Genomic DNA, 19,469 nt, shown 5'->3' on the forward strand with positions numbered 1-19,469 from the left:
GGTTCATAACAACGATGAGTATTTAATACAAGAATAAAATAAAATAATTTGTACAGCTTTCCTTTCTGCTAACTATTTTCAAATATTCGACATTAAGTACAATAATAAAAAAAAAGTATAATATACAGCAAGGACATGCAGGTTGTAGAGGCTAATGGCAATCGATTAAAAAAAACAAAAACACTATGATAAAATTCATACAAATGAAAAAAAAAATCATTCAAGTACTCTAACCTGGCTTGTTCTGCTATTAACCATATCTGCAAACTAAAACAAACATACAGGAATAACAATAATTCGATCATATTCAATCTTAAAAATGTACTACCACTCTATTAATAACAAGTATAGATAACAGATTTTATCTAATAACAGGAAAGGCATGATTGAGAAGCTTCACATTTAGCATGAAGATCTAAGATAACACAGAAGAATGAGTAATCAAGCATGAACAATATCCTAAATCTAAAGCTGAATATTGTTTGATTGTCATCACACTTAGCATGAATAACTAAAAGTTGACAGATATAGAATAGCCTATACAGAAAATAATTGTGAAGATCTAACTATAACCACTAATCATTATTAAACCTAAAAACCTATTTTCTTGTTATCCGTGCATCTTTGTAATTTAAAGTTCATATGAGTTCCAAAATAAAACATTAAAAAAAAAAACATAATTATTTAACAAAGAGTTATGTCAAATGATACACCATCACCAGAACTATAAAATATAAAAAAACATTTATTTAATTTCTTATTATTAGTGATAACAGTGAAAGCTTCCTATTTATAGAATCTCCAAGTAATTTAAATCTGTCATAAATCACTTGAAATTTTTTAAAAATTATTATGAATAATAATAATTTTGAAAAAAAAGGAAATAAATAACTTTATGTATCCATTTCCAGAGAATATTTAACTCTTAAAAATGGAACTAATATTAAAAGGCATTTACTTAAGAAACAGTTTCATTTAATTTGGAAAATACTCAAAGATATTAGGAAGACATTGCTGGCTGATAATATAACTTTTAAATATATTGAATTAAGGTCAATGATTCAAAGAAAACTGATATGAAACAAAAGTCAGTTGAATATATACAAATACTCAAAACATTTTATAACAATGTAACTATAAATTTAAATTCAGCTTAATTATCATACATTTTGTTATAGTTGTAAGTTGAACGTACATGTTGAGCTTTATTTAATATCTGGAGTAACCTTTAGCGTAAATGATTCATGGTTCTACATGGGCTCTTAAGAACCAAGAATAAGATTTACTTTTTCTTAATAAATGATTTAGGGTAATAACTTCCTCATAAAAATTTGATGAATTATTAACACAGTTAATAATAAAAAATAATTAATACATTTTATCCTAATAATAATTTTTATAAAAGAAAAATGGAAACTTTCGCTAAATAGCACTCATTCTCTATGGATAGACACCCAGGATTTCATGTTTTCTTTTTGTGCATTTATATATGTGCAAATGATAGATCTTTAATAATCTTATATTATTTGAAATAAATTACTATTTTTTTTATTTTACAAATATGAACCTATGGAAAATTAGTGGTAAAATCAAACCGACAGAACATGTTCAGTCATGCTTATATTGATAAGCATAAATAAATACAAATCTGAACACTGTAGGATATATTAGATACACTTAAACTTACCACAGTTGGAACAAAAGGTGGTTTAATTCTTCTCATTAGTAGCTCTTCCCAAGCAATATTTCTAAAGAAAGCCTGCTTCTTAACATCCTCAGCATCCCTTTCCGTTGAACCAAGTCTTCGTTCGGGATTTTTCCTCAGTAACTGCATTTCAAATCATTAATTATAATGTTGTATAAAACTTATAGGATTGTGCTGCATGGCATATTTTAATCAAACAAATAATCAGATTATAACATCACATTGAACAGGAGATAAAAGTGAACACTGTTTACATAAAATGATTCAAAAACCATCCTCTTGCTAAGCTTTTTGATCATACAATTATTATTATTAACATTTTTTCAAAATATTAATTAGTTATGTACAACAGATGGCACACTTGTAACTGATCAATAAGCAAGAATTTTGCATGATCAATATTCAAAAATGAGCCACATGAATAGGAAACTTAAGCTAATTTAAGATGAATGGAATATGGTCTGGGTGCGGTAAAAAAAAAACTCAAATAGTAAATAATTATACTATTTTTTAAATAATTATAATTATTTACTATTCGAGTTTTTTTTTACTGCACCCGGACCATATTCCATCCATCTATACACACGGTCAATCAATAATCTTCCACTAAGCTAATTTACATTTGAATATATGAGTCGTCACCCACTCAGTGTGTTAGAAGCAAATGAATCTCCAAAATAATTGAATAAATATTTATTTCGCTCTATTTTAAACTGAAAAATTCACTTAGTAACTTTTGAAAACTATCACAATTTAATTGTAGGAAGATGATCTGGGTGAGTCAAAAAACGTAACAGTAGAAAAACATATTTATTATATCCAACCAGAAATTTGGTTCAATTAAATAGTTTTCTTCTATTATGTTTGTACATTTTTTGACCATCATTCGGACCATCTACCTACATTCGTCACATATGGTCAACTAATAACCTTCCAATACAATTTAAGTTTTATTAAAATTAAAAGAGGTGGGTGCTATGTAGGAAGGAGTATTTTAAATCCTCTAGATTGCCTATGTATATAATATTTACATAAAATGATTAAAATAATCAGAGAGACTTCTTGATTGCATGTGGACATTCTGCTATGAGTAAATAACGACCAATACGGAAGCTAGTGCAGAAAATACATTACAGTCAAGCAGAAATTGATTGTTATGCTATTGAAGTAGACTCTATGTCAACCGAAATATGGCCATATCAGCAAGTTAATTAAAAGAATTATGAAAATACATAATATAGAAAATGAACATTACCCTCCTCATGATTGCAATCGCTTCAAGTGAAAGAAACCTGGGATATCGTACTTCATCATTCACTATTGAATCAAACACTTCCTCTTCATCATCTCCCGGAAATGGGGACTAAAACATTGTAAGCAAATTATACCATTGCAAAATATATTTCAATTATTTGTTTCACAAATTTATTGTTGAGAAAAAAATAATCAATGAATAACTTACCTCACCAACTAACATTTCAAAGATAAGAACCCCAAGGCCCCACCAGTCAACAGCTCTTGTATAACTTGTCTCGGTCAATACTTCTGGTGCAAGAAACTCTGGTGTACCACAAAAAGTGCCTGTTCGGTCTCCAAATCCCATTCCTTCTTTACACAAACCAAAATCGGCTATTTTGACATAGCCTTCCGTATCCAACAATAAATTATCCAATTTCAAATCTCTAAAACAGTAACAAAATCGTGGCTTATGAAATGAAATTAGGATTAATAAATCATAAAATGAACAATAAAAAAATATTTACCGGTAAATGATACTGCTCTCGTGAAGATATTGGAGACCAAGAACAACACAGGCAGCATAAAATACAGCACGTGGTTCTGAGAATACATCAGCATGTATATGCATCATCAGGTCACCACCAGGTGCATATTCCATGACAAAACAAACATGTGCCTGAAATGCGGTGATTAATTAGAAAAAAATTATATAACTATGAATTCATGTAAATAAATAACAATAAATTATGTTATTTGAAGACACTACATACTTAAATGTAATCTATTTTGTTAGAAATAAGAAGCATTGTTTTGTACATTACAACTATTCAAAATGAAAACGATAAAGCTTTTCATTTTCTTTTCAAGACAAGCCTATAGATTCAACTTACTGCATAGATTTGAGACATTAGTAATATATAATAATAGATTTTAAGTATTTCAGGAACTAAAAATAATTCTTAATTTAAAAAAACAAAACAATTCTGAGTGGAATTCGGCTGAAACAACTTAACAAGACTTAGTGATGTAGGGAAGCAAAGTGTATTTTTTAAAAAATAAAATGAACTTAAACTACAATAGGTTAAATATATTGGGCAAATATGAATAATGCATCAATGACAATTATTATTTCTGTAAAATGACTGTTAGACTAATGATTTGTAAGATTTGAAACAAAATAAACAGGACAAATTTGACCTAGTAAAACTACTAAAAGTTAAATATAAATTATATAAGATAAACTATGTATACCTCAGTTTGAAAACAAGCAAACAGATTAACCAAGAAAGGATGCCTCATAGCATTTGCAACTTCAAATATTCTCTTTTCCGAGAGCAATGATTCTACTTCATCTCTTGCAATTATATCTCCTTTCTTCAAAGCTTTAATAGCAAAATATTCACCAGTATTCTTATATTGTGAGAGTATGACCTGAAAAATGTACAAATAAAGAAATAAATATTTTTAACTTAAATTTATTAAGATATTACAAAGTAGGAATAGACAGTTATTTTGAACTTCCTACATTATTATTTTTTCTAAGGGAACCATTTGGAGAATCAGTTGTTTTCAAGCTAAAAAGATGCTGAAAAAAAAGGCAGCCATTTTTTAAAAAAATGAAAACATCTCTCTTTAACTACTATTTCAAATCAAGTAGATCATCCTCAAATTTGATTGATTGACTAATTATTCATTTGACTTCTAATTAAAAGACATTTTTTCATTTGTTTATAACTATCTAAAATGCTTATTATGAGATATTAATATGCTATTTAGTTGATTCACTTCAATTGCTATTTAGTCAGGCCATTTATTATCAATGGACCAGAATTCTCACAAAAGCTGTTTAAAGCAGCCTTATCAACCCAGCCATGTGACTATGGGTATCTATAGATTCAAATAGTTCTTTATGGTGCAGGAAAATGGGACAGCCCTAGTTGATATAAGAAAAGCTGAATTTTTTCAAAATACATTGTATTATTTTTTTTAATATTAGAATTAACAGAGAATATTTATTTCAACTTCAAATGAATTGAAATCATCCACTTTAGTAACTAATTTGTCACCTTCTGATTCTGGAACTCATTGAGACACACAATTCTGGATCTATTATAATTTATTTTTTAAAGAAAAATACAAAATATTTAATTTCCATTTTCCTTCACTAAATATCTATTAAAAGTAAATAAAAAACCGTAGGCTAAGAAAAGAAAAATAAGAAATAAAATAAAGTTTCTGAAAGTAACCATAACAGGAATAGTATTTTTAAATGTTATTAAAAATAACAAATAATGTATTTTATAGTTAATATAAAATTACCTTTCCAAAATGGCCCCTTCCTAAAACAGATAACAATCGGAAGTTTTCCATTGAAATTCCAGGAGACAGCAAAGATTGTCGCCTAGACTCAAACATACTTTCACCTTTATATTCAACAATACGCACAGGTGGTGATGGAGCTTCATAATTTGGCTGAAAACAAATAACAAATAAACCTGATTTTATAACTTAAACTCACAATCCTGCAGATATAGAGATAAAAATATTCTCCTGAATGGATTAACAATAATTCAAATAAATACTTAAGTTATGTAGCATGGTAAAGAAACTCTACCTTTGCTATTGGTTTTAAAAAATGAGTAACAGAAATTAAATAGTCACAAATTTATTTTTGACTTGCTTTATCAAATAAGCAATATGAATATTTTAGATTTCAAAAAGCCTGTGAATGGTCAAAGCTCTATATAAAAAAAAAAAAAAAAAGAATATAGGTCTTTAACCTTTTTATAGTCAAATAGATTCATTAAAAGAAAACTCAGATGAATACAAAAAAGAAAAATGAAGGACAGAAAAGTAATTAACAATTACATTATTTAGTCTCAGTAGGTGCAATATTGAGTGAATCTCATTTTTAAAAAATAAAAAAATATAGAAGGTTTAATTAGGATTTCAAGAATTAAAGTTAATAATAGATGCTTCCAATAAAATAAATGATTATAACATTTTTAGCTCAAAAATATTATAAACAAGAAATGTTTTACCTTTGAGGGTGATATACACAACAGAACTAACAGTTAGCCAAACATAAATGATATTTGTGGACAGGTTCAATAATTTTTCTCGAAATTTCTAGCCTGTTATTCGCCAATAAAGTATAAGCCATATCTCATACTTACTTTTTCAAATCCACCAGCCAGCAGTCTATGTCCGTTCATTTGTGGACTAAATATGTCATTTTTCTAAGTAGAACAAGGACTACTGCGCGAACTTAAAAGTTTAGAAGGATGGGTGTTATAGTATTGCATTGTGACCAGAAAGGTTTCAATTTCTTATACATTATGAAATATGGATGAAAAAAAGGATCATGGCATCAGCCAATGGTGTTTATACAATGTTTTAGGTGAGAAAAATATTGAAATTATGTGAATTAATTATTTAATTACCACAGACAAGGCTTTCTGGGTACAAAAAAAAAAGAAGAATAAAATAACAGTTAATAAAAATTAACAGTGAAAAAGGCACACTGGGAAAAATGAACGAATCAATGTAAAGTTGAAAATGGAGGAACAATAACAATCCAAATATAGGTGTTCTATCCAAATTAAATCTGTGGCACATCTAAGAAATCAGCTCATGAAAGATTTGCTATTGTACAGTAAACATTTCGCAAATGTAATTGGTAAACTAAACAAATGTATTTGATACAAATGGCTGGTATTAGAAAAAAACAAACAAATTATTTGTTATTAATTAAAATACTTATAATTTGTAAGACATTTAGTTTATTTTTTAAAACTCATTTTAACAGTTTTCAATTAATTTTCTTTATTTATAGAAGTTAAGTATATTATATAAGTACATTTTAAGGTTCAAACACAATAGATTACATTGAGATAACTATATCATGAATGGGCGTTGATGACCTCAGGGTTTTACGCCCTTAAGCCCCAGACAACAACAACAACTATATCATGAAATTTCATTCAATATAGAGTTAGATAGAAAGATCATCAAAATGTCAACAACATCTGATAAATTTTAATGAGAACAATGATCTTATTGATCAGGTTTAATTAAGTCTTGTAAGAAACAAAATCAGGGTTATAATATAGATAATTTTTTAAAGTATAAATACATACTTATAATTATTTTATTATAAAAGTGTTAACTTAATGGGACAAGAAGAGAACAAGCTTTTGTAGTAGATGTAAGCTCCTCTATCCACAATCCAAAAGTCTCAAGATGAATATTATTACAAAAAAAATAAACATATGAAAAATTATGATGGACGATGAATAAAGTAGTAATATTAATTTCAATCTTAGGAAGAGTGTGTTAAGTTGAAATTAAATGAAAGTGAAACATTAATAATTATGTTGTATGATCGCAAAAAAAGAAAATAAAATAAAAAAAGCCTCAACCAGTATAGTACCAACAGAGAACTAAAAATAAGTATAAACATAAAGATCTAATAAAATAAATTATACTAATTAAATATGAACACTATAAACCATATTATATAGACACATGTTTCATTAACACGTGTATGAAACAACATAATGAACATTGAAAAAACAAAATATTAAGTAATTTCTTTATAAAAACAGAATCATTGTTATTTTAAAAAAAATTATAATGGGATTTAGCTAGAAAATGTAAATAAGTAAAAAGATAACCAAATCTAATAAAATAATTAGACCAAGCCATGCAAGATAGAAAGCTTTGCTGAAAACCGAAACCAAATAGAAGAATATGTAGAAATTTAACTGATGCAGTATTTATCTTACAAAATAAAACATGCACACTTTTAAAGCAACTGACTAAAAGAGTGAAAACTACCTGCTCTGGTGGAAACTCTATTAGGGGTGATGGAGTGGAAGTGTTGGTGCTAGTGATGATGGTCCGAGGCGCTGGGACAGGACGCTCTTCTTCTTGCAGAAAATCAAACTCCCTCAAGGCTGATGCAAGCTGCAAACCATTGTAAAGACCTACTAAAGCTACCTGCTTCACCTTTCTACCCTTTCTCTAATGGTTTCAAGACTGTCTCAAACGATAAAACTTTCAATTTATCAGAAATCCTATCAGTATCTAATAGATTCCTTTACCACAGTTGACAACTTAACTCAGAAATGAAAAAAAAAATTCCTTTTCCATTAATAACTACTAAATTTTATTGCTGAGAAAATTTGTTTTTTATGACTACAGTAACGAATAGAGGAAAAGCAAAAAGTAATAAAATGAAATTTAGTACTTGCTAGAAGGAATGAAAAATAAATTAATAAAATACTGATTTTAAATGGGTACAGTTTATAGTAGTAAATTAAAAAAAAAAACTTGTTATTGGTCTAATTTAATAATTATAATAACTTCTAATTATGATTTAATAACAACCTAAAGGGATAAAATATTTATTTTTTACCATATTCAACCTAAATCCGGTAAAATGATTCCTTGAAAACAAAACAAAAATCTGAATCCACAACTCTTATAATGGTGCTTGAAGTTCTACAAAATTGATTGCTACAAAATTTTAGTCAGCCAAAAGAATTATATAGTCACCTATTTGATCAAACACTATTTCTGCTGATGGACAACACAAAATTCACTCAGTCAATTTGATCCATATAACTAACTATATGATGTGTTAGTTATATCCATCTAGATGGTTTCTAATCTTAAATCTTTTGATAACACTTAATAAAAAACTGACTTATATAAATAAAACTTTTATCTTTTTGCTAATTGCATATTTGGAAATGAATTTTAAGGTTTCCCAACAGAACACTTCATTGGCCCTTTGAGTACTATTTAATAATTCTTGGTTGACTTTTCAATTTCTACAGGTTGTTTTCTTAAATATAAGTAAGTTTACTCTCTATCCAAATTTATACCATTACTCTTTTTTAAGAAAAAATAAATGGTTTAAAAAACTTTCCATACAATTAATCGACTGACTATTTTCTGAAAAGGAATCACTCAGCACATGAAAATATGGGTAGGCCAGCAGGTCTTGAGAGCTATAAATAGGTACCAGTCGAACAGCCTGAGACTTCTTTAATCAGGTAGCCATTAAAAATTCGATAGTAACCTAATCAACAGATAATTATTTCTTTTAAATAGAACATAAGAAAGCTCTCTAACTCAGAGAGTATTGAAAATAATTCTACTACCCTCCTTTTACATTTTTACTCTTATTTACAATATTAATTTATTAAAAGAAGTCATGTTCTGTGATAGTCCAGTATGTTCAAAGAAGAAGCAGAAACCGGTTCCAATCCAGCTGTAATAATATACTTTTATAAACGACTGATCAAAGATCATCTCAGTACTATTCCTGAGGCTAGGTTGAGTAGGGTTTCACTTGACATTCTGGTTATATTTATTTAAATACTGCTGCAACAAAAACTAAAGCAATCAAGATTTAGTCTTCATGAGAAGATTTGAAAGTGGAAGGCTTCATGAAATTTCAGTAAGAAAGAAATTTACCTCAGAATCTGGTTAAAGTTAAATTTATAAACTACCGAGAAATCATAAACCAATTCTCAGGCACTTAAAATTTGCACCAGGAAATAGAAATTGGCATTGATTTTCTTCTAACTTTGAACATCAAACATGCAAAACATTAGAAAGATATCCAATTCAGCAATGTATAAAACAAAAACTCAAGTAAAAGGAAAGGACAAAGGGCAACAAGCAGATGATATTTAATGGCTTATACAAACATGTTGTCAGTAATCATCATTTAAGTAATCCGAATTTTTCGATTTTTTTTTGGGTTTGCATAAAGTCGGGGGGGTCAGGGGTCTCATTTTCTGATGCCCCCCTTGACATCGGAAGACCCTGCGACTGCGAAGCCACCCTCCTTTATTATGTATCGTAGCATGCAAGCCAGGACCTGGCTTGCCCCTACCTTCTCGCCACAGCCGAGGACATACTATTGGCCAGCCTCAGAAGGAGAAAGACTTTTTTTTTTTAACACCAAGCGAAAAGTACGTGGTTTTCACCATTTCGCCCACTCCACACCAGGACAAGGGAAGCACCCATAGGACGCAAAAGTAACTGCGGCAACGAGACTTCCAACCCAATAACCAAATAAGTGATCACTATTACTTGTTATATGAGACCATCTGATATATATTTCTATTTAATCTTATAATAATTTTCACTTAACTAAAAAACTAACCTATTTGCCCCCTCAGGGATTTTACTTAGTCTTATAAAATATAAGAGCTCATTAATAAGCAGAAAAGTCTCACATTCAAACACCCTTTTTCCACACTAATTTAAATAGTTTTTTCAATATATATTCGGGATACCTGAAGTAAGGTACGACCAGGTCCCGATGTATACACATGTCATGAGACAGACACATATTAAGATGTAAAAAAAGTTCAGTCAAATTTAATGTATTACATTACATATACATTTAATCCGCTAAGTATTCACCATGGTATTCCACGATGTTTGAACTACGTCGTTCAGGTTTCATGCCTTTTTTTTATTATGATCCCCTTCCTGGTCATTTGAGAGGGGGGGGGTGGATCTACAGGAGACCAACCTATTCTAACCACGATGGGGGGTCATCTTGTGGGACCACCACTTAATGAAAAATGGATTTTTTCATAAAGTGGCAGTCCCACAAAATAAGAAAAGTCAATGCCCCAGCCGGATTCGAACCGGTGCTGCCTGCAGTTCTCAGATTGCTAAGACCTGTGTCTCAACCACCTGAACCACGGACGACCATTGGGTTTCTTGTTAATCCCTGATGTACAAAAAATTTTTTTAAGAACAATAAATCTTTTATTACTGACTCAACCTCGTAATTTTTTTTTTTTATGCCTCCCCTTTTATAATATGAACTAGCAGCAGAAAAAATAGTGATCTGATGGAATTAAATCTGGAGAATGAGGGTGGGGATGACTTTTTAAATAAGACCCAAGAGTCGCTGCTAGGTCACTTAGGATTATTGAGGTAATCACTTTTGATACCTAGGGCAACATGGTGCAATATAAAACCTATTTAAATTAAATTAAACCAGTTAAATTAAAGCATCACACAATTACTCTAATATTCCATAATAATTGAGTGAAAACGTAATAGAATTTTATTACCAATAAGACAAATTGATTATCACTATGACCTTGGAGTTTGAAAATGGTAATATTTTATAGGCAATTATTTTAAAGGCTATTTTGTTTTTGATGAGACAAATAAACCTTAAAAATACAGGTTATTACTCTCTTTATTTTCACTTTAGTCAATTAAGTTAATTTAGCTATTGTTTACAGCAATATGTCTCCCAAGATTTTAACTGGTGTTATAAATAAAAATGTCCCTGATGATTAAAGTAATTGAAACATTATTGAGCGAAAGTGTCACTAAATTAATTTTAATTTAAAAAATGGATCAAAACAAAGATATTATACTTGAAAAGAGATAAAAGGCAGTAAATGAGATGAAAGGAATATAAAATATCAAACCAACATGTCCGAAGAAACAAAACTAAGACAATTTAAATAAAAAATGAATAACCAAGAACTTACAGAGCTGCTAAACAACTAAATAATTTTCTTTTCAAGAAATTAAACTAATACGAAAGATGATATGTAGTGAAAACCCAAGTAAAAAATCAAATAAGGGAAAGAAAACATCAAAAACAAACGGGTGTGTTAATGCCTACAGTCTGAGTGCAGACTTGTGTTTGAGTAATCCATTCTGTTCAGCTTTCTTTCCTATTACTCCACCATATTCTCAGGGCCGAAGATTTTATTCATTTGACAATATGATCCTTAAGAGAATCCTATAAAAATTTGAATGCTATATATTTTATTTATTTTTTTCAGATGACTCCAAAGTCATTGTAGATCTTTGGTTGCCCAAACCAGCCTTCTCCACCCCTGCCTGTCTTAGACTACTGCTTTCCAGTTTGCTGCATCCAGCTCTTTTGCATCTTAGTTGATTCTGTCTATCCATCTAGTTTTTGGCTTCCTGTGTGGTCTCTTGCCAACCATACTAGCATTCATTGTTATGTAGAGGCTGTAGATGGATTGGTTCGGGCCACATGTCCTGCCCATCTTAAACTCCTTATCTTCACATCATTATGAGATATAGACTGATCAGTCAATGCAAGCAGTTTACTGTTATTTCTCTTCAATGCATTAAGGCTCTGATCCCAGATCGCTCCTGTAAATGTATAGAAGACTTTCTGTTTAAATCTCTCAATTTTCCTTTCAAGGGTACCTGTTACAGCCGAGGTTTTCAGCCGTTTATCAGAGCTGGCTTGATCATGGCATTGTACAACCTTAGCTTCAGATTTTTAGAAATTTTTCGTGTTATTATATAATAGCCCTGAATCAATAGTAGGATAGAAATTCTTCTTACTTATAAGTATCAAGAATATTCCAAATATTAAGCAACATGATGAATGTCATAGCAAAAACAGTTTAATAATAGTATATAGCATTGACTAAGTAATAATTCAAAATATAATTACACGTTGTGTGTTTATAAAAATACAGTAAAAAAAAAAAATGTAATTCCTCTCGGAAATGGCGAATTATCTAAATTAAAGCCAATATTTTAATTTTTATAATTTCTGTAATTATTATCTACAGATTATAATAATAGATGCCGAGGTCCACCAACAATAAATTGTTAAATATTTAAATTGAATGTCTATGTACATAGAAGCAAGAAAGGGGGATAAAAAAGCCAAAGACAAAGACAAACATTGTAAAGAATACTTTTTGAGACAAGTATTGAAACTACAGTTTTCAATTGAATAAAAGCATGAAATAGCAAAAATAACCCTGTGCAAAAAACTGTGCAACAAATTGAACATGTGCCCTCATATTTACTATAATACTATAAATAAACCAAACCAGAAACCATAGAGAAGGGGTTTTATATGTACATAAGTTAAACATGCTAGAAATAAAATGAGTACTAAATTGTATAAATATAAACCTTTGACAAAAATAAGAATTTAATACATTTTTCAAAATAAAATGTTTAATGATATCATTAATCAGTTAGAAATGACTTTATACAGTCTTTTTTATTTCCAGGTATCACCAAATGGCTATTTTTAAAAATAAAAGCTTGAACATTGAATAGCTTAAAACACATGCAAAAAATATCTACACGGGCGAAAATATTAATGATACCTCTATATCGAGCCTTGGAGGTGGAGGAGGAGGTGGCTGTTGTGGTGATCTCTTCTTGGCAATGGCTGAAGGCAAGGGGTTGACATCAGGTGGAAGGGGAGGAAGTACAGCAATACCCAATGGTCTAGCACCACCGAGGCCACAAGCTCCAGGGTCGGGGCTTTCCCCTGGTGTCTCTGGCTTCTCTTCAACTTCCACACTGTTACCTTGAAATATCAAAACAACTCAAATCAGAAAAAAAAAAAACTCATAAAAAAGGAAAATATTAAATCATAAATTCACACTATTACCAAGCAATACATACTACAAGCAATCAATTCTACATTTTAGAAATATAATATAGAGGTGACCAAAGGTGATAGGTGAAATTAAAACTCAAGTACCATTAACAGAAATTTAACTACAACTGAATTTTTTTTTTCAATTTACCATTTGGAGAATTTGGTTCAAACTTTATGAAGCGGCAAACATATTTGAAGTTATCCCAGCATATTGTAGTTCCTTTTGCAAGCATGAGAATGTACATTTAATTTATTTATTTACTCTCAATAAGGAACTGTTTCAATAATATAAAAATATATAAATAATAATACCAATACTCTTATTTATGTCTGAGGTTAGGAAAACCTGCTAACTCAAACATTATTAGTTGAACTGTTTTAAAGTTTTCAAATTTATTTAATATTTATAAATAAAATTTGTTAAGAACAAGTAAATTGAGTTGAAAAATGTATCCTAAATCTATTTTATATTAATAATGAAAATTCATAAAATCATATAATAATACTATTACTACTACTAATAAATATTTGGAGTCATCAACTGCTCTACTGCATCATAGTTATCAGCTATTTCCTATTAAAAACCACATTCTCAATAGTTTGAAAAGTATTAATTAAAGTTACCTGTAGGTGGACTTTCAGACTGAGCTCTAGCATTTTGTATTGAAGGAGATGAACGTTTTAAAAGACGACCCCATGTAGCTACATTTATATTCATTTGGTTGGCTCTGGGGAAATTTTTTACTTGCTGTTTAAAAATCTTCTTTTGCCTTTGAAGTTTAGGTCTTCTTGATATCATTGGATTCAAAAATTTTATCTGTTACAAGAAGATAAAAATTGAAGTACATAGTGATTTCTTCACTGAATATTAATACTTTAAACTAAGCAAAAAAAATATTTTTAAAAATAATACACCTGTACCACTAAACCAAGGACCTTGGTTTCATACTTAATAAAGAATTAATCTTCTTTAAGGAGTTAATGTAGCGAGTATTCATGCTTAACCCCCAGGTTTATCATAAAACCCAATGAAGCAAGAGTCAGGTACCCAATCAATAACAGATGGTAGTGTCCCTTAACAGTTTACCAACCACAAAGTTGACCCACCCACTGCTGATGTAAGAGAACAAATAAATTATCTGCCACTGCTGGACTTGAACCCAGACTCAGGAGTTAGAAGTTAAGACAGGGAGTTAGCCACTGGGCTACTCAACTCTCAAATACTTCCAACTTGTTAGGCAGAATTGTATAGATTAATAAAATAAAACCTTTAAATTCATCAGGGGTATTTTAAACAAACACTACTTTTCTTTAAATTCATAAGGTGTATTTTAAACAAACACTAATTTTCAACTGTAAGACAACATATTTTCTAGGTACATTGACTGTAAGCATGACAGAATTAACAAGTAACAAGTGGCTGAAGGTTTTAAGTAAGCAGCTTATTCATAACAAAAATTAAATCTAATGTATATATGTATATATACACATATATATGCATTGTATTTGTATTTTTATTCTTATCATTTTGTATCTTTTTAGCCCTGATGAAGCCCTGCAAAGTAGGGCGAAACGTCGGAAAATAAATAGTTGTAAACTATTTTTGTTTCACTTTTGACCGCAACCCTGACCATCTTCTTATATATTAAATCAAATGGTTTAACTACTGGCACTAAGTGGAGTTGAAGGGATGAATGATGATCCTTGTTTGAAAATGGAACACCGAATTACAAAGTACTAAGTTTAATATGGTTTGTTGGCATTTTGATTAATTAACTCTTTTTTTCTAAGAGATCGCAAACACCAAGGTTAAAGAATTATGTAAATCCATATGTTTTAAGATTATTGGGAACAAATAACAATACATTCAGCAGTACAAGCCAAAATTACTGCCAGAATCTAAATTCTAATGTTGGGGTCAACCGAATTAACAAATGGAATGATGAAATCGATGGATGAATCATTACGAGTTCCAAACCTTTGCCACAATGCATGGTTTTAGTAGAGATACCTCCAACAAGTTTGTGAAACAAATATTAATAAATCTATCAGAATGCATACTTTCCTGCTTCCCAACACTAACAAACTTCAACATTTGTATGTAATTTGATTACAAAACTTTGCTAGATTCAAGTTTAAATTGGATTAAATACAGAAGATAAACTATTGATTGATAAAACTGGACTTAAAAAAGTTTCTCAATGGTATTTCAGGTTTAAAATCAATTTAAAAAAACAAAAACCGAAAAAAAGTAAATTCACATGAACACTCATAATTCTATATTGCATAGTTTTGTGAATAACCTAATTTGACTATGGATTTGATGAGTAAAAATTAAAATTAATTTGACTTTTTATTTTGTAAATAAGATGACAGGTTCAATATTTTGGTGTTGTACTTATTGACCATATTCTGGATCATATCCTCTTATATCATTGGTTCGAATAAACTAAAAGTATCTTTAAAAAAATAATAATTAAAATAACCCACCTCTGCAAAAAGAAGCCCTTGTGGTTCTAACTGTAATGCCATACCATGCCTTATATCATCTATAAATTCTTCTAAACGAAGAAATTTAACAGCACACAATGAACGCCAATCCCTCCAGTACACACCTATTTCCAATTCCCTTGATTTTTCTAGTTCTATTGAGAACCTTAAGGAGGAAACAGAAATTATATTTCAACAATATCATACAATAAACATGATTAACGAGTTCATTTAGGTGATATTACAATCAAATACCTTTGGTCCCATGCTTGTTGAGAACACGGTCGCCAACTTGTCTGAGCAACAGTTTGATTATCAAGCTTAATAACGGCCATTATTTCATCTATAACAAACATTGGAAAATTATTATCAAATAGCAATGAATAATCCAGACTTATAATTTGAATACTTAAGAATAAACAATATTATTAGACAATCACAATCATAATTAAAGAAATTACTTAGATGAACATTACAAAAATGGAATTGACAAAACATTTTAACAGTGAAATACATGAGTACTACTTTTATTGTTTTTTTTCCCTTCTATTGGAGTAATATATTATCATGAGCTGTCAGTTTATGCCAATTTTGAATCAAGTTAGCTACAAGTTAACTAACTGTATCAACACAGGAACTGTTGAAATGAGTTTAAAATAACATCTATGTAGGACATTAAATTAATTATGGATAAACAAATATGGTTAACATAAAAATAAAGTGAAAGGGTCATTCAGTATAAGCATTGCATTGAAACCTCTTTAGCCTTCCTTCTTTCTCTTAGTTTGAAATAAAATAAAGGGGAAAAAACTTAATTACAATAAAATTAACATTTTAGTTTAAATATATCACCTCCTTAAAACTAAATAGAAAAAGTAATAAGAAATGGACAATTACTGCTGATTTCATCCTTAACACTATATGATTTACTGGAACTCCTTCCGGTTACTCCTTTCACAAAAGATCTTAGATCACCTGGACTTGATATTGAGTCTTTCTCTCTTCTAGATCTACCAGGAACTTCTTCAAGAAGGTCTTGGCATCCCATTAATCTAAAAGAAAATTGAAAGTGATATTAAAAACCAGTAATATTTATTTAACAAGCAATAAATTATTCCGAACAAAGAAAATTTGACTTTTACAGGATAAGAAATACACATTCATATATAACTATTAAGTAGTAAACTGGGGTTAATCAAGATATGCATAATATCAATGAGTCATAGAAACCAAATTTTCCAAAAAATATTCTATACCAAAACCGAATAGTTCAATGTAACCATTAGGACAATAAGAATCATTATGGTATTTAAATTTAAATTTGTATTAATTTGAGGTTCATCAGACCAATCAACTTAATGGAAACACAGAAAATACTAATTATTGATAAATATGTAAAAAAAAAGTATTTATTTATCAACAAATTGTTTATAAAAACATTTAAAAGGAAATTGAAACAAATCGTCCATGCTTATTAGGAGACTGTTGACCGTATGTGATGATTGTAGTAAGATGGTCCAGATGGCGGTCAAAAAAAGAAAAACTATTTATTAATAACCAATGTTTCGCTCCATTTAGCAGGGCTTCTTCCTTCAGAAAGCAGCCCTAGAAAGTGGAGTGAAAAGTCGATTATTAATACATAGTTTTTTCTGCTAGTTTATTCAGCTTATGATTTCTTATTTTTATATTTTTTTTTTTTTGTGAAATGAAGTGGTTCAGTTGAGGCAAGAATATGATAAGCCACAATATGTCATCTTTTCAGTAGAGCAGTTTAAAAAAATGAACAATTCTTATATAATACTTAATATGGTTCATATTCCATGATATTAGAGGTAAGTACAGTGAAATTATGGAGTTAAACAAACTAACAGTCTGTTTTCAAAATTATGGAATGTCATATTCTTCCTCTACACTATTAGAGGAAATCTTTCTTCAAAGAAGAAATAAATTTCTGAGTTGCAGACCAGGTCTTAGTGTGTAGTTACTAAGTTCATTGGGAAAACATTGATTCACTGACTAAGATGTTTCTCAACAAAATGATAATAACTAGCTACAATTACATTTAGGAAATGATAAAAACATGTTGGACTCCTGGGGTTATCATTCCAAACACGTGTTTATCTAAACTGAATGGAAACCTGCCAAATCTTAAATATTCTTCAATAAGTAACTTTTCTTCTTCTTCGACTTAAATAAGTACCTCATTTTCTTATTAACTTGAGCTTCCTTCACGACAATACTACTAAAAACATTGCTAGAGATAATTAAATAAGAAAATATTAATATAATTTACCTCACTTCAAGTTTCCCAGTAACTGCTGCAGTCCTGTTGAATGGAGACGGCCTACTATTTAATATTCCACCTCTCATACCAATAGTGCCATCACCCCTGAACGGTTGAAGACTGGTATAAGTAACTGGAACGGGGCTCGATGATTGCACTGAGTCTAACTCGTGTTTCAATTGTGCAGCTGTTGTTGAGTCAGGAGGCAGTTCAGAGCGCCTCATTTCAAGAGACTTCCTCAGCAAATCAAGCTTTTGAGATGATTCGCACAAGCTAACCTGCGCCTGAAATAAAGATAAAATTTTAGATTAACATTTTTTTTTCCAAAAAACAACAAATAATTAACTAATAACTGCTCAATATTAATTACAATTTGATTGTATAATAAAGAAAGAAAAATTACTATACTAATGACATTCACTAAAAAATAAATCATAATCAAATGATTGTTGAGAGCCATAAAATAAGAGTTTAATTCAAAATTATGTCCTTAATAAGTGTTTAACACAAATTCAGTACTTGCAAATATACTTGGACGATTTTGATGAAACTTGGTAAACACAAATTCTTATATGCTGATTATAACTACTATTGGGGTAAGGGTAAGTTTATGTCATATCAAATACGTTCATACATCTTCCCTCCCCTTGAATTCTGTGGATTTTATCCAGAATACTTTCCTCTAGTCTACAGATATCATCTGTTGACTATAATATTGATTTCTTCTTCATTTAGCCTAACAAACTTAACTAATCCCTTTCGATTGTCAAGAGACAAAAACATTTATTAAAGCTACCACATAAAAGTCAAGGAATTCCACATTATCTATCCAACAAAAAATCTTTAATGGTTTTATCTTACTTCATATTGAATATATTACACAATACTTTTATCTTTATGACCTTAAGGAATCAATCTTACCCTAAGTAGCTGTGTTTATGAAGAATATTATAAAGTAAAATAGTTAGATAAAGTCTTATCCAAGAATTTAATATAAAAGAATAATTTTGGCTTTATGAACCACCTATGGATAGGAGCACATCATTACTTGTTTCATTTATTAAATTAAGAAGAATCCAAATTTTAAAAAAATCAACCACCATTTCAACTGGACAAGTACATAATTACCAATATTTAAAGGTTAAAGAATATTAAATTATTTCATTTTTAAATAAATTTGGTGGTATAAATTTTTATTTACATTTATAAATGTTAAAACATGCGTGAAAATAAAAATACCAGGGCATTCAAAAAGTCCTGTCGTTTTTCGTTTGTTCGTTGTTTATTTTGATTCTAGAGTGTTT

At 29.5% G+C, this 19,469-nt stretch overlaps 1 protein-coding gene across 9 annotated transcripts in view; it reads right to left on the reverse strand.

Annotated features, from left to right (window-relative positions):
• The window catches only part of Pkn (serine/threonine-protein kinase N), a 113,066-nt gene that overhangs the window by 2,732 nt on the left and 90,865 nt on the right, over nucleotides 1-19,469 (reverse strand). For 7 of the 9 annotated variants that reach the window (XM_067048903.1, XM_067048899.1, XM_067048905.1 and 4 more), the window contains 14 exons: nucleotides 18,175-18,449; nucleotides 16,779-16,933; nucleotides 16,137-16,224; nucleotides 15,882-16,047; nucleotides 14,016-14,208; nucleotides 13,540-13,611; nucleotides 13,111-13,316; nucleotides 7,784-7,912; nucleotides 5,264-5,416; nucleotides 4,196-4,375; nucleotides 3,469-3,620; nucleotides 3,168-3,387; nucleotides 2,961-3,068; nucleotides 1,688-1,828 (listed from right to left, as the gene is read on the reverse strand). In XM_067048903.1, the coding sequence (XP_066905004.1) occupies nucleotides 1,688-1,828; nucleotides 2,961-3,068; nucleotides 3,168-3,387; nucleotides 3,469-3,620; nucleotides 4,196-4,375; nucleotides 5,264-5,416; nucleotides 7,784-7,912; nucleotides 13,111-13,316; nucleotides 13,540-13,611; nucleotides 14,016-14,208; nucleotides 15,882-16,047; nucleotides 16,137-16,224; nucleotides 16,779-16,933; nucleotides 18,175-18,449 (2,238 nt within the window). The remainder of the gene's footprint in view (nucleotides 1-1,687; nucleotides 1,829-2,960; nucleotides 3,069-3,167; nucleotides 3,388-3,468; nucleotides 3,621-4,195; nucleotides 4,376-5,263; nucleotides 5,417-7,783; nucleotides 7,913-13,110; nucleotides 13,317-13,539; nucleotides 13,612-14,015; nucleotides 14,209-15,881; nucleotides 16,048-16,136; nucleotides 16,225-16,778; nucleotides 16,934-18,174; nucleotides 18,450-19,469) is intronic. The other 2 variants (XM_067048902.1, XM_014414979.3) reach the window with 2 other exon arrangements.

Source organism: Halyomorpha halys, unplaced genomic scaffold, assembly GCF_000696795.3.
Source record: "Halyomorpha halys isolate HHAL.00 unplaced genomic scaffold, Hhal_1.1 Scaffold91.1, whole genome shotgun sequence".
In the NCBI taxonomy this organism is placed as follows: Eukaryota; Metazoa; Arthropoda; class Insecta; order Hemiptera; family Pentatomidae; genus Halyomorpha; species Halyomorpha halys.